The sequence below is a fragment of the Colletotrichum phormii genome (genome assembly GCF_030913505.1).
Source record: "Colletotrichum phormii strain CBS 102054 chromosome Unknown BDP81scaffold_48, whole genome shotgun sequence".
NCBI classification, from domain to species: Eukaryota; Fungi; Ascomycota; class Sordariomycetes; order Glomerellales; family Glomerellaceae; genus Colletotrichum; species Colletotrichum phormii.
In genome coordinates this window covers 472-15,275 of record NW_026851490.1, presented here as the reverse complement: position 1 = coordinate 15,275, position 14,804 = coordinate 472, and the positions used below count along the sequence as shown (strand labels likewise).

Below are 14,804 nucleotides of genomic sequence, written 5' to 3'. Positions count from 1 at the left end.
AGGGCCTATGGGATTCGGGGAACTTGCCTTGTGTGTATTTAATGTTGCACGTGTTGCTGTCTGGTGATATTCAAGGGGAGGAGCCTCAATCGTGATCGGGGTTTCTGCGCCGCGCGCTCTAGAGTCAGATGATAATTAACTAGCCTGATATGTCAAGAAGAAACAATGTAACTTGAGTCGCGGATTCCATTGATTATATGCCCGAGAATGCATCTCAATTGGACGGGTTCTTCGACGGCATCTACAACTTAGACATGGAGCTTTGACGCCATTTTCCATGCATATGGATTTAGTCAGAATGAATCATCCAGCACCATCCATGCATCATTGTCGTCTGATCTAACTCAACGGGAAGCGATTGGGGGGATCTAAGTTGGATGTACAAGATGAGGACAAGTGAGCAACTATGAATCATTCTAGCCAAGACCCTCAGTGCTGTCATCCCACCGGCATCTGATGTCTGCCTGTGCGATGTTCAGAACTCCATCAGCCTTCGGCCCCCGAAAGATTGAGTCCGGGGAAATACGATGCTAAGATTAAGTACTTTCTCTATGAAGCAGTAATCAAACAGGTTCCGGTCTGTCACAACGAGTGCGGTTGCCGGAGCTAGCCTCCTATTCTTGATGCACAGCTGGAGGTGCATTGACTTTCGACACCTGGAGTACTTTTACGAGGAATTTCGTATCTATTGAGTGCTACTTTACATGTTTGGAAAGCAATAAAAATTACCAGGAAAATTACCGTTTGAAGCAACTGTGATCCCAGATGTTCCGTCATACAACTTGCGTAGGCGTCTGCTGGACGGGTGCAACTTCACTTCCCCGATTCACCGCGGTCATGTAAACTTTGCGTCCGATCAACGGCTTCTCCGCCACAAGAACGGGCGTAGGTATTAGTGGCCCGTCACCCCAGCCGCTCGACAAGCTAGAGTTACTTGAGCTGGTGGAGCTTCGCCAAGGAAGGATCAAAGATTCCTGAGAGACGGTTGAGAATGTCTGCTGCCCCGAAGACGATATTGGTGACATTGCAGATGCATTCGAAGTCCTGGAAAGTCTTGACATCATTCCTCTCAAGGAAGACCCTCTTGGCTCCTTTCTACCAATGTATGGAGGTGGAGGCCAGCTTTCCACCCAGGCTTGTGCCATTGCTGCATTTCTCTGCCTTCGTTCTATGGCAGATTGAAAGAATGCGGGTATCGCGTACGTAGCTTGTGGCTTCTCATCTCTCGATGATGGTGTGATATCAGCCATCGTAGAGTCGGTCTGATCCAGTGCTTGTTGTCTTTGTGAACTTGGACCCGGGTCTAAGCCGTACCTGCTGGATACTGATGAGTCGCGGATATCTGATGACCTGGGAGGAGGCTGACCAAAGGATCGCTGGAACGGGGGCGGAGGGGGAAGTGACGCCATGGGTGGATTGGAGGTCAGCGGAGGAAGACCAGGGCCTTCAGGTCTGTCAGGTCTGTCCGGACGAGGGGGAACTGTTGGCTCTCCCACGACGGACTTTGCCTTCTCGGTCTTACGGGCTTGACGACGGCTCCGCCACCTCCCGAAGAAGAAAAAGCCTGCGAACAAGCCAAAGAAGGCTAAATGTCACCTGTTCATCAGTAGCTGCTCTTGCACGTCACAAATAGTTCACGACCAACTCACCAAGAATCAGAAAGACGATCCCAGTTGTCCTTCCGGCATTGTTTGAGCTGGTACTAGCTTGTGTAGGCGGTGGTGATACGGTTGTTGCCGGAGCACCAGTAACTAAGGAACTGGTGCTTAGTGTTTGACTTGTTGGCAGTGGAATGATGTTGGATGATAACGTCGATGTCTCTGCGGCAAGAGGTGTGCTGGAAGTCGGCACACTTGTTGCCGGAGGGATTGGGGCCAAAGATGGAGCTAAGCTCAGCGTCGATGTAAGTAAGGTTGTTGGCTGCGTCGAAGAGGCCGACGGTGGCGGTGGTGGAGGTGGAAGAGGGGAAGGAGACGACAGGGCAAACGTCGATGAAGGCGGAACGGGTGTATTACTGGGAAGGTTTGTACTCGTTGTAGATGGCTGTGCTTGTGTCTGTGTCACTGTTGCGGTGCTGTTCTGCCCGGTTCTTGTTCTTGTGCATTTCTTCTCATCATCGTCATCGTCGCATTCATCGTCCTTCTCATCTGGCTCATTCTCATTCTCATTGTCTTGCCTCGCTTTGAGAACGTCTTCAGTATTCGTAGCGCTGTATCTCCTCCTTCTGAATGACTGTTTCGTCTCTATGAGCAGGAGACCTTTTGATGTGATCCAATAGTGGTGGAGGCAAGGGAATTTGACAATTGTACGAACCTTGACTCTGGGTGAAGACATCATGACAATCAGTGGCAATTTCCCAAGGCTGTTGCGTTCTTGGTGGGTTTCCAAAGTTGGCTTCTTCTGGATGATAGAATTTGATGTCGTCTCGTTAATTGATCGCGCCTGCATCGAATCGCAGCCTACTTGTTACATGCCTGCTGCACATGAAGTAGACCTAGAGCCAGTGAGTGGAAGCAGAGAACACACTTTTCTTCCACCTTACGAGACGTGAATGACTTGATCTCCTTAAAGCCCCTGGCGAGCAACATCTACTCGGTTGCTGACAGCGTCAAACAGCGTAGTGCCTTGAACAAATGTTTCAAAGCTCAGCTTTACCGGCTTCCGGGGCGTGAGGTGGACCGCGGAAAGCTTGTTTTGGAGCCAAAAATAATCTGCCGTGAGTAATCCCCGCCCAATACTGCAAACGTCTTATTCACAGCAACGGGTTGAGGAGTTGAAGTTGTTTCACACCTCAGGACCCCGCATGGCTACCGCGTCTTTTATTTGACAACGACAGAGCCCCTGAGGTATAGTCTCCGAGATGCCGCGCCTGGACTCACTGCGGAATGCAACACGACACGGAGACGGGTGTAACTCGGTATGGTGAGAGCCAGATGAAGCTTGATCATGAGGCTCTTGATGATTGATATTGAATTCAGATGAATTGCCGATTAGGCTGCTGAAGCCTGTGCTGATACAGCCTTCAGTACCGTACTCCGAGAGTTTCTGTGAATCCGAGGGTCTGTTTACCCTTGTGTAACACCAAACCTTACCCGCTCCTTGATATATAACAGCATTGACGATAAGAAGCCTTGAAGCCGGATGAACGATCACGCGAGTCGACTTTTTGGCCTGTGTATATTAAGTACCTTAGGCTTACACTTATCGAAAAGATCCGACAAAGTCGATTCCGACATGGCATTTCTCTGGCCTGATTCGCTTTTCATGCTATGTTCTTGAGAGCTCGGTAGCAGGTGCTTGCATTCATAAAACGCAACACGGAGGCTTGCAGACTAGCGACACGTCCGCTCCTCAAATATTTTTGGTTTCGAGACGGCCGTGAGTACATTTAACGAGCATGCGGTGAAAAGAAACATGAAGCCAATATAGACAGCCGCTATCGAACATGACTTGCAACCTCCTAGTCTTCCCGTGATGTTGAGCGGCGAAAGGGAGATGATTACAGACAAAAGATGCATTCTCAGCTTAAGATTTTGGGAAGTTCTACTCGTATGAGGATCTTGAGCCGTCGTTGTGTTGACGGGATCCTTCAATTCCTCTAGGTACATTTCAAGAAGTCAGGGAGCGGGTAAAGCAAACATGATTTGTTACTAGAGTATTGACATTGAGGATCCCGCCATAATCTCACAACAGTCGACACACTCTTCATTCAATCTGAACACAACCTGAACCGAACGCATATTACCGTAGCCTAAAGCAAATAGCCTAAGTAGTAATACAATAAACGAAAGTGATATAGCCGCGCTTTATAGTACGTTCTTTCCACAAGCTTAATCACAATAGCACAGGGCTCGTGGTGTGCCCGATCACAAACGTGATCGAGCGCAACAGTAACGTTCAGTCATCCATATCTTGTTGGCCGGGGGCATCTGCAAACTTAGCATGATTCTATTTACACGATCGCCGATTGACGTTTTTTACGTACCGTCCTCATCATCATCCATGTTCGTCACAGCTGGTGGTGGTGGTGGCGGATTGGGATTGGGAGGCGGGTTGGATGGGTTCGGTGGTGGGTTAGGAGGAGGGTTAGGAGGGTTAGGGGGAGGTGGAGGAGTCTGTTGAGGACGAGGTTCTGTCTTATTGTTAGATAATAAATATCCTGCTTCTTCAGTGAACTCACGATCGTCGTCGTCATCCTCATCTCTTTGAGGAGGACGCGGCGGTGGCGGGTTGTTATCAGGCCGGGGCGGTCCATTGGGTGGCCTCGGTGCTGTGGATCCCGTCAGCATTGAAATCCATTGTCAGATCTCACCAACATTGTTGCTACTCACGGTCATCGTCGTCATCATCTCGAATGAAGAGTCCTGCATGAGGGGACAGATTGTCTCGCTGCTTAATGTGATGACCCTGAAGGGAGAGCTCGTCTGACTTGGGCATAAGAGGTCTAGGTGGGAGAGCAATGGCTGAGCCAAATGACTCTATGAGGAGTACCCCAACAAGAGCCTCTTTCCAAAGGTTGAGCATAATGATAAATGTATTGGCGGAATCCCGCTGAATTTTTTCTCTGTGTGAGCCTATTCGTGGAAGACACCGATGAGCCTAACCATCTGCAAGACAAAGAGGATGTGGGTTCCCATCATCTTTATAGCCCAACGACGGGATTTATCAGATCAGAAGAGCGCACGTTCTCTCGTGAATAGTATGATAACACCGACCGCGCATTTGCCATCATCAACAACGTTCCAGCTCACTACCCGGAAATAGACCAGCTTCGACCTATCAAGGCATAATCTAAAACGGAGTCAACGGAGTAGTTCACCGCATGGAGAGTTCTTAGAGTTTCCTAATGACGCGAGACGGCTCAAACTTTCTAGATCGACGAAGACCATGCGAAAGATCAGTGGACGATGTTCAACCGCCAAGTCAAAATGCCCAGCTTTGCTAAGCGCCATCCCGCAGCTAGAAGTGCGAACATCATGTGAGTCTGTTCTTGTTCGTGCTTTAGAAATTTGTTGTGTTCATTAGACGATGCGACTTTGGCGGGGGATGTGAAGCAAGGACAGGGGTCAGACGCCATCTTATGGTGAAGGGTAAGCTACGATAGGTTAGCTTGTCTCATATCCTTCAAGAACCGTTGACAAGAATGCATTGACTCTACTTTGGACGATTACGATACGCCGTCACCGACTCAAGTCCAAGAAGCATCCGTAGCCGAGTTCCATGTCAATGACAGGATGTGACGGCAGTCGGCGTCCCAGAATCCCGGCGCCAAAAATAACCGTACCATCAACCAGGTATCGTTAAAAAAGGTCGAATTCGACCATGGCATATGTCGAGCTACCTAGTATTCCAAGTGTTGCTCAGCCGGCAGATGCTTTCTACAGCTTTAATCCCGATCAATCCGGTAGCTGAATTGTTTAGTAGCCCCTAACGAGCTGGAAGAACTCTAAAGAGACCCGGTCAAAGAGTCAATACCAAAAGTTTATCATGGTGGCACAGTGAGGGGTAGCTCTTCGGCTGCTCCCGACACGCAATATGATGAGTTTGTGTCCGCATTCCTACACCGTTGGGGGAATCTTAACCGCTAGCTTTACTGCTAGCTTGGATTTCAACAAGTGTGTTTGACTCATTTTCAAGCTTATTTGAACGTGGCAAAAGACCTCGACTCGTGTGCAGCGGGTGAACTGATGATTGAGCAATGGAACTACTACTCAAACAAATATAACCTATAGGCTACGTGTATCCAACAGTTGTCGCCCATCAACGTGACGCGTTGAGAGGCTCATCGCAACTTTGATTCATCAGCATGAACACCAATTCATACGCTTCATCCTCCGTATGTATTCAATTTTCGTGCGTACATCATGCGGCGCAGCTTCTTGGCTGGACGAGATCGGGCGAATGAGGGCCGAGCAAATTTAGACTTCTGAATAACGTCAATATCTCGACATTAAAAGCTCTGTGAACAGGCCTAAGAAGCTATGAGGCTTGGCCTGTTCTCAGCTGTGATTACGACATTTGTAGATGTTATATGGGACGATGGCGAAAAGTCGAGGGACAGCGTGGTCGTTCTCGCCACGACTAATTTTTGATTCGAGCTAGACTTTGGCATCTTGGCGTCTGGTTGCTTGGAACCTTGTCTGATTTCTTCGCGTCAGCATTAACTCAGTGCAAACTCAAAGCATCTTTCCCCATGGCTTGAGGGTGAGGAAGGTCCAATTATCTTATCTATCCACACCTTGACGATGACCGCGTTCCGATGGTGTGACCAGTACCGCATTACCTACATGTATCCTGCACTATCATCCACTGATGACTCTATTTTACAAAACTTGCCTCAAGGCATAGTTGCACACAACCTTCATTGCCTTGGCTCAACCCCCTCTCCTTCCGCGACTCTTCTCAAGCTGACTCCGTGTCATCCAGCGTAATCTTCACCAATGTTCGAAAAAAGTTGGTCCAGTAGCGGTAGCCCGTCTCCAGGGCAGCAGTAGACTGAATTGCTGTTGTCATCCTGTTTGCCTGGGGTACAACTTTTGAATCTCGAAGCGGCGGAAGCTTGGCTCTGTATCGGTCCACATCTGATGTTCCTGGCCACCAGAGCATGTCCAAAGGGTAGAATTGGGTCCGCATATCTCTCTTCTGCTGCTGAAAGTTCCATGTCTGGCCAATTCGGAATCCACAGATTTCTTAGGCAGGGTTGTTCTCCATTCTCAAGCTCGGCGCTTAGGTTGAGAATGTCGAAATACTTGAAGTCGTTGCTCGTGACGCTCACAATTTTCTCAGGAAGAATGGGTTGGAGAACGCTATGCCGATATACACCACTGGGGTAGTACGTCGGGCTGTACGGGTTTAAGAGGCCATTGCCCCAAAGAAGAAGGTACTTGAGTTCCTTGAAGCGAGTCAGCGACAAGATGGTAGGCTCTTCGTCAAGTTCGAAGCTGCGTCGAAAAATGTGAATGGTGCGGAGTGTCTTCTTGTGTCTTAGCAACAGGATCGACATCTCTCTGGGTGTGACCTCATAGGGGCAGGCTTCGGTGCCCCATGCTTCGCTCTCTTGGAAGTTGTAGACGTTTCTTTCTCTCCACGTATCTACTAAAGAGGCTGAGTAATAAGAGAAGATCTCCAGGTTGCTACTCATTTTCAAGATACTTTCCAGCTCTTTGTATTTGAGGAAGACGTTCTGGGCACCAAGATATCTGAGCTTCTTCAGCACAGGTAATTGTGAGTCGACCGCATCGCATCGATCAAAACAAAACTCCTCAAGATTGGGGCTGGACAAAGGAATCATCAACTCTTTGGCCACAATGGGATTGGATAGTGACATCCCGTCTTTGTGTTCCCAATGGTCATCGTTGTCATCGTCACTGTGCTTGATGCGAAATCCCTCGAGGTTCGGCAAGTTCCATGCCCGGCCATGTGCTTGTTCTCGGACCCAGATGATATGTTCGAGCAGCGGCCGCCAGACAACCGTGTCGGTTTCATTGAGCAACACCAGCTTGAGCAGTTCAATCTTGCGAGCTTTGAGGACAAGAATCTGGATCAAGGCACATAGTGCTGCGGGGCCCATGTCTTTGATAAAGCGAGTCGAGTCGAACTTGTGGCCGTCGGCTTCAACTTCGTGGAGACGAGCTTTGAGATCTGTGGGAATCGGACCAAAGGCACTGGAATCATCAACTGATTCTGAAATGCGATTCTCGATAATCTCGACTTCACGGACCATGTTGGCGAGGATTGGTTTATCGTTGATGGTGGCAACAAAGTTGGCGAGGGCTAAGAAATCTTTGCTACAGAACTTGAGATTTTTTGAGGGCCACGATATGGAAAGACAAAAATGTCTATAGAGCAGAGGTTGTGCTAGGGCTTTTAAATGCTTCGAGACCAAGCACGCGTTGGCAAGAGTAGCCTGAGCCTCGCGGCGACGCCCACCTTTAGGCCGGAGGTTGGGACATGTGCTCTGTATAGGATCGGAGATTGGGGGACTGTAGTGCTTGCTGGCCACAGCCTTGATGATGAATCTTTGTATCTCAGTCGGCAGTGCAGGGAATCGATGAAAGGCTTGCATGGGCATCTGCACCATTTCTGCGTCGTGGGATGATTTGGGTTGTGCGTCCATACTGACGGCTTGATTGCTTTCTGCCACAGAGGGAAGAGTTATCGAAATCTCTGTGTCCTCCTTGGTTAGATGCGCTGTTAAAAAGCGAGGGTGAGACTAGAAGACTGACTTTCGAATGGCCTCGAACGGAGAGGGTCTCTCCATGTCCTTGCGATGATGCCGGAGGACTGTAAGAAGGCAGTCAGGGAGCGAGTTTCTGTTTGCACAACCGCTTTAGTTGAAGACGGAATATTTTCAATGCTTTGCGATAGAGGATGAATGGAAAAAGGAAACAGTGAAGGAAGTAAAAATGAAAGGTCGAACATATTTACCTGACAGAAAATGCGTACTTGTCCCCTCGGTAACCGACCCAAGCAATAGGCAAGTGGCTAGGATATTTTACCTGCGTAGGTACCAAACGTAATGGTAACATGTGCTGATGAAGGTGGCAGGTGGAAGAGAAAAGAGGTTCGCGAGCCAGAAGGTGAAGTTGTGGAAATGGGTGGGCGGGCACCTTGGTACTTGGACGCGGCGATTTGTGAATACACGGGCGTCAACACATTGGAGTATTCCACCACCTGGGCAAGTGTGGGGATTGCGCGCAACTGGGACAAGAACTGCTGCCATTTTCACTCCAGCGCTGTTGACCACATACAGTTGCAAGGGGCGGTCTGGTTGATCGGGGCTTCATCAATTTACTTACACGCAGCTATTTACTCGTACTCACCCATCACTGATCATGTCAAGCGCACCAACTCCTACTACAACTACGGTTGTCAGGGACAATAGAAATAGTTTCCAGCAGAATTTAACCCAATGGACAACATATCGTAAATGATCTTCTCTTATTGTGATGGTACCAATGTTGAAGCACAACCATGAACATATGAGAAGTGTGTGTTTAGCTACGCAAAGACATCATGTTGACGGTCAGATCCCACGTGACCATCAACAGTAGCGCAATTGAGTAGGTACCCAACATGAGTATCGCGTCTGATAGCCTAAGGCACGCGTATACAGCACGCGTCCACGGTAAAAGGTGAAAGTCGGAGGTGGGGAGGATAGCAGACACTCGAAGAAAGTGACGTGGGAATCTGCTATGGGTGGTCGACACACTAGCTAGTGCTTAGACAAGATTGGAAAGGAACAAAATTAAGCATGCTGAGTTACGAAAGGCTGAGAGACGAATTTATGCTCTGGCATAGTCCCATGTGTTAGGGTGGGAATAGTGATGCTTTCCAGTCGTGTCTCTCGTTACGAGGTAGCTCAACGATGACATTATGTTGTGCAAATTCTCTCCCCGAAACGGTAGTCAAATCTTCTTGAATAAGCACTTGACCTTACCCTCGGATCTTGCTACCCTTATATTTTCTCGAGGTTATTGCACTCTGCTCCGGTCGAGTGTCACAAAACGGCCCCTTCAACATCCGGCCAGCAGTCTCCAATCTTCCCGTCACTTTGCACAGCCAAAACAACACTCCCCTCAAAACTTCCCTCGCCTAATTTTTCTTGGCATCTACTGTTAGTGTAATAAGTGGGCTACCACCCAAGTCCTTAACAGCTGAAGACCCTTCACCTCTCCTCCGGCGCCCTCCCACGATGGCCTCGCAGCCTCCGGCGGGCTCTGGACCGTTACCGGCCTCCTCGGCCGGCCCTAATCGAAGCTCTGGACCGTCTTTAGAGCCGCCCCTATCCTCAAGGGCTAAACGCCGCCGCGAAACCGAGGCCTAGCCACTCCGGCCTAGCCTCGTGGGAAGCTAGCCCGACGCCCCAATAATAACCTCCTTAACGGCTAAGGGGCCCTTAATTATAACTAGGACAGCTACTAGAGCTATCCTTATAGCTCTTAATAAAGAGGCTAAGTATTATAAAGCCCGAAAGGACGTCTTTATAGCTATTACTTAGTCTGTAAATAACGTGATCTCTTGTTTTGAGGGGCCTAGGGATTTCTTGTCCTTCGTAGTCATTCTTTTCTGGAGTCTTCCTCCGACTGCTGCAAGTGTTTGAGCTCGTCTCGGATGGCTGCTAGGTCGTGTCCTGACGGCTTCGTAGGCCGTGGACAATGTCTGAATGCATTCTTTGTTGTGATCCTCGAGGGTCTTCGGTCGTTGCGTGACCTCTTGCCTGCTTGTCATAGCGAGGGTCTTGATGCTGGCGGGCTCCTTAGGGTACCATCCCGTGTTTTCCTTACTGTCTTGATGGGTAAGGCAGTTGTCGTCGTAGCATGCTGTCCAAGAGAGTTGCTTGTGAGGAGTTTCCTTGGTAGCGATCCTGATCTGTTTCTCGGGCACAGGTCGCTGCTGGATCCTTCTGGGTTGTTGACAGTTGCGGGACATGTGTCCTGGCTTGTCGCAGTTGTAGCACCTGAAGACTTCCTTCTGGTACGGTTGTTCTCGTTTGGCCATGCTGAGGTCCATCGGTCTACTATGGTGTCTATAGGCCGTGGTTTGTCGGTTCTGCCAATGGTTGTTTCTAGGGCGGTTCTGTCCTTGGAAGCGCGGTTGATAGCGTTTCCCAGTGTTTGCTTGCGGGACTTGTTTCCTTTCCCTTCGTCGTTCGTAAAGTCGATTGTCAAGCTTGATAGCTAGTTCGACATATTTCAAGAAGTCGTTGGGTCTGTCTTGTCGAGATAGTTCGTCCTTGACTTCCTCCTTGAGCCCTTATAGAACATGAAGATCTTAGCGTTGTCGGAGTAGTTAAGTCGGGCGTAGATTCGTCTGAAATCTGCGGCGTAATGCGAGGCTGATCCTTTCTGTCGAAGGTTTGAGAGCTCTCGTTCGTATTGTCGTTCTTCATCTGGTTCTTGGAACAGAGATAGAAGTGCACTTTCGAATCCGTGCAGTCCTTCGAAGATACCTTGGGTCTCTGGCTTGAGAGTGTCCCAGTCGTTGGTTATCATAAAGTCGGTAAGATGTGGTTCGAACCATGCGAGGGCTTTTCCCTTTAAAAAGGAGGCGGCATGGATGACCTTCTCGGCTTCGTCCTTAAAGTTCATTCCGTGGAAGCGTTGGTAGGCTCTGACTTGCGTGAGGAATCCCTTCAGTTGTCCTGGGGTTCCGTCAAAGGCTTGAGGTGAGTTGAGCCTGAGCTTCTCTCGTCCGTCATGCGGCGTATTAATGATGTTAGCGGCACTGTGGAGAGTATTGACCTTCTCCGTAAGGTAGTCCGCTTCCTTGGTCTTGTTCTCAAGTCGCTCCATAGCGTCATTGAACATCTGTTGCATCATGGCAATGTCGGAGTCGTTCTTCTTGATTTTCTTCTGTAGGTTTTCATAGACCTTACGAGTGAAGTCAAGTTCTTCTTCCGAGTCTTCGACGTCCTTCATTTCTTCGTCCAGGGTTTTGGCGGGCATAGGGGCCTTACCCTTGGAGTCGTTGGAAGTGGACGGGGTGGCTTGGGAAGACATCGTCGTTCTTACTGTTAGTGAGTTTCGTAGGGTCAACTTACTGAACAGGAGCAATTAAAGTGTTACGGCCAGCTAGTCGTAGGGGTAGTTTGCAGAAGTTGAGGCTGCGGAACTGGTAACAGTAATCGTAGTCGGGGATAGCTTCAGGGAAGCTATGTCTGTCAATCGTAAGGGTAGGTAAGGCTTCGGTGATCAATCGTAGTCTTGTCAAGGTAGTAGCTGAAAGCGGATGTTAATCCTGATACGAAGTTAATTGCTGAAGAAGCTATGGAAAGTCTGTCCTAGAGCCCAGCTCGAGTCCATCCTTATATACAAGTCCGATCCTAACTGAACAGTGCTGAACAGTCCACTTTGTCTGGATATGTTGGATATGCCGCATATCCAACATATCCTTATCCCTTATCATATCTCTTATCATCACGTGACTTGTACCATAGTTCTTCCGTTCCTGGGGTTTCCCCAATGTTCCGTCCCGTCCTGCATAGGTGAAGACGGTAGCCTGTAATATAGTTTAGATTAGTATAGACCATGTCGGCATAGCGCCCGGCACGTCCTTTTGTTACCAGACGTTAAATACATCATCATCATCATCATCATCAACGTCCCGTCCTGCATATATGATGCGCCGTAGCCGCTAGGCGTCAGCGGGGCACGCCCTGGTCTTCATGTTGGGTCGTAACACTCAGCTTATCTAAAAAGGGAATTGATATACCGGCGTCGCAAATTGATACACCGGCGTCGACCTTACACCGGCGTCGCTGTTCGACCTTTTGATTGGCTCAAAAAAACAATACCTCCCCATAAAGGCGGTGAGGGTGACTGCACTAACATGGCTATTCCTGCCCTCTTCTCTAACCTAAGCTCGGATTTGAGATTTCTAAAAGTACGTATTACAGCCTACTTATACCCCAGGTTTGTAAATCTCAAATAGGGACTATATAACCCCTCGAAAGGCCTATTACCTAACTACCTTTTGCGACGTGGTTGCAAAAATTCATCGTCACTACAGACCATTTCCCACTAACTCCGTTTCCTCCGAACACTAGGCTGCATCGGCCGTCCACTTACATAATTCCCTGTTATCCTCCCCTTACCAAGAACACTAGACTAGCTCCTTGTTTGTCGCTGGGATGAGCTTAATATCTAGCTTTAACTTGGCTAACTTGTCTCTTATGTAAGCCCAGCTAGCGTCGACTTATTCTTACTCCCAGGTGGGCGGCCTCGCTTCTTACTACTTGCGCCTTAGCTGCTGTAGGTAGTGCGGGCTTGTCTAGCTGACTAGCCCTCTGCAGGTAAGGCTAGTTGTGATGGGACAGGCTGCACTGTGTTCTTTGGCCTGCCGCGGAGGGATGCAGCAATCTTAGGGTCAAGGATCCGGCGGTATGGATCTAAGGAAGACGTCTCTCGAAAACGCCACCGAGGGTGTACCTCCCATTTACTAAAAGTAGCTGAATCTAACTTTTAGGAATAGATCTTATGGCAGCATGGGATACCCAGCTCAATTAAAACAGTGCAGTCTGGACCATAGTCTCCAAGGGGGGCTGGGAATGGCCTCGTACCAGACGGCATTACCTTCTTTGCCAGCCGGTATTACTTCCCAATTAATGCAAGACACTTTGAGGAAAGCATCGTTCGAAGTTCGCCTAGGTACTCAAAGCGAGTACCTATATACTCCCGGCCTATAAGCACTTCATCCTCAGCACAAGCTTGCCTGAAGCGTATCTCCTGGTCACCAATCATATCCTGCATAACATCAACAAGCCGATATAGGTGACTAAGACCATTTAAGAGATAACTCTTAATGTTGTTATTACTTGACTCAGTGCCAGAGGTGACGCGAACACCAAAGTTCTGGTATTTTCGGATAGAGCAGTGGGCCCACTGTGCTCTTAAAGGTAGGTATGTTATGTGGAGGTACTGGAGGATTGGGCGTTGGTAGTTAAACTCTTTACAGAGCTTGGTCCAGGCTTTCTCAAAAGCGTGCTCAGTCTCAGCAAAAACAACAAGCTTCCACATCATAAGGACCCCACGATACGTATGAGGGGGGGCTCATCAACAGATGTGTTGATATAGGCCTCATCCTCAACACTTAGCGTGGCCATTGCTTGTGTTGGTAGCTGATATCCCTCGTCATCAGACTCACTGCTGTTACTGCTACAGCTGCGGTCCTTAACCCACTTCTGATTAGCCCTGAGCATAACGTTAGAATTGATGTGGTGGATGCAGAGTTGTTGCTGAACGTCTGGGAACTGCTCATTCAGTGCAGCCTTCATCTGCTTGTCGTAGTCTGTAATAATAACAGTAGGGTAACGGACTGAGTGTTGGTCCATGAGTTGGCGGATCCCTGCTGAGAGAAACTGGAAACCCTCTAGTCTCTCGTTATCGATAAGGCCAAACGCAGCGTTGTAAACAGATCCAAGGCAGGTCTGCCCAGTAGCTTGGAAGAGAGGGAGCTTAAAGCGATTGGTGTTGTAGGTGTTGTCAAAGCTAATCACCTCAGGGAATCGCTTCCACATTTAGAGACAGTAGGGAAAGGTCCAGACAAGGCCAATAAGGCGGTTTGGCTCGACGTCTACCCATTTCACCACGTATAGGATATCTCCCTCATCAAACAGCTTGATTAATGCTACAGTTGGCGAATATCCCGCTAGTTTCTCTCGGTTTATACAAGTCCTAGCGTTATAGATATCTCGCTGGGTGAATAAGGACTCTAGGAACTGCTCCTGGACAACAGCACGCACATCGCGAGCCCGAATCCCAACTCGTCGGCTTGTAGTTTCAATGGCATCCTGAAGTGGCTGGGTAAGCCTGCGATATAAAGGGTGTACAGTAGCTTCAAGGCTAGGGCCATGATTATGCTAACTGTGCTGGGGTCTAGGTAATAACGTAAGAGCCACTTGCCCTCCTCTTGAGCCTCGGCAATAACTTGCCATTTACAACCGCATTTACGAGACTTGCGCTATCGAATGCCAGCACCTTATGTAGGCCCAGGCTCGCCAAACCGATCACACTAGAAGGTGTATCGAATGATTCGGCCTCGAGCTTTATACCTATTCCGCTTTACAATGCCAAATCCATTAGCTCTTATAAAGATATTAACTCGGTCAAAGAGGGCATCATAGGTTTGCTCTAGATCGCCAGGAATCGGTGGGTTTGGGATTTCGGTTATAGGAGGAGAGGAGGATCGGTTACTTAGAGTATAGTAGGAGGCTATAGTTCGGAAAGACGCTTCGCTTTGAGGGGAGGATTGCCGTAGGGGTAAATAGGTAGTGGGTTAACTTGGGGACCCCATGTTTCTTGCCA

General features: G+C 48.9%; 2 protein-coding genes across 2 annotated transcripts; both read right to left on the bottom strand.

The window, feature by feature from the left end:
• Nucleotides 1–773: 773 nt before the first annotated feature.
• BDP81DRAFT_511894 (uncharacterized protein) lies at nt 774–4,524 on the bottom strand (the record flags this gene model as incomplete). The annotated part of the gene is made up of 10 exons (XM_060595779.1): nt 774–1,564; nt 1,650–2,442; nt 2,593–2,624; nt 2,880–3,061; nt 3,093–3,162; nt 3,200–3,267; nt 3,703–3,751; nt 3,986–4,132; nt 4,181–4,270; nt 4,332–4,524. 10 exons carry the CDS (start codon nt 4,522–4,524, stop codon nt 774–776), a joined length of 2,415 nt encoding a protein of 804 aa, XP_060437514.1.
• A 1,894-nt stretch (nt 4,525–6,418) lies between these two features.
• Nucleotides 6,419–8,836, bottom strand: BDP81DRAFT_456120 (uncharacterized protein; the record flags this gene model as incomplete). The annotated part of the gene is made up of 5 exons (XM_060593130.1): nt 6,419–8,190; nt 8,226–8,312; nt 8,499–8,712; nt 8,751–8,766; nt 8,823–8,836. 5 exons carry the CDS (start codon nt 8,834–8,836, stop codon nt 6,419–6,421), a joined length of 2,103 nt encoding a protein of 700 aa, XP_060437513.1.
• Nucleotides 8,837–14,804: the final 5,968 nt, after the last annotated feature.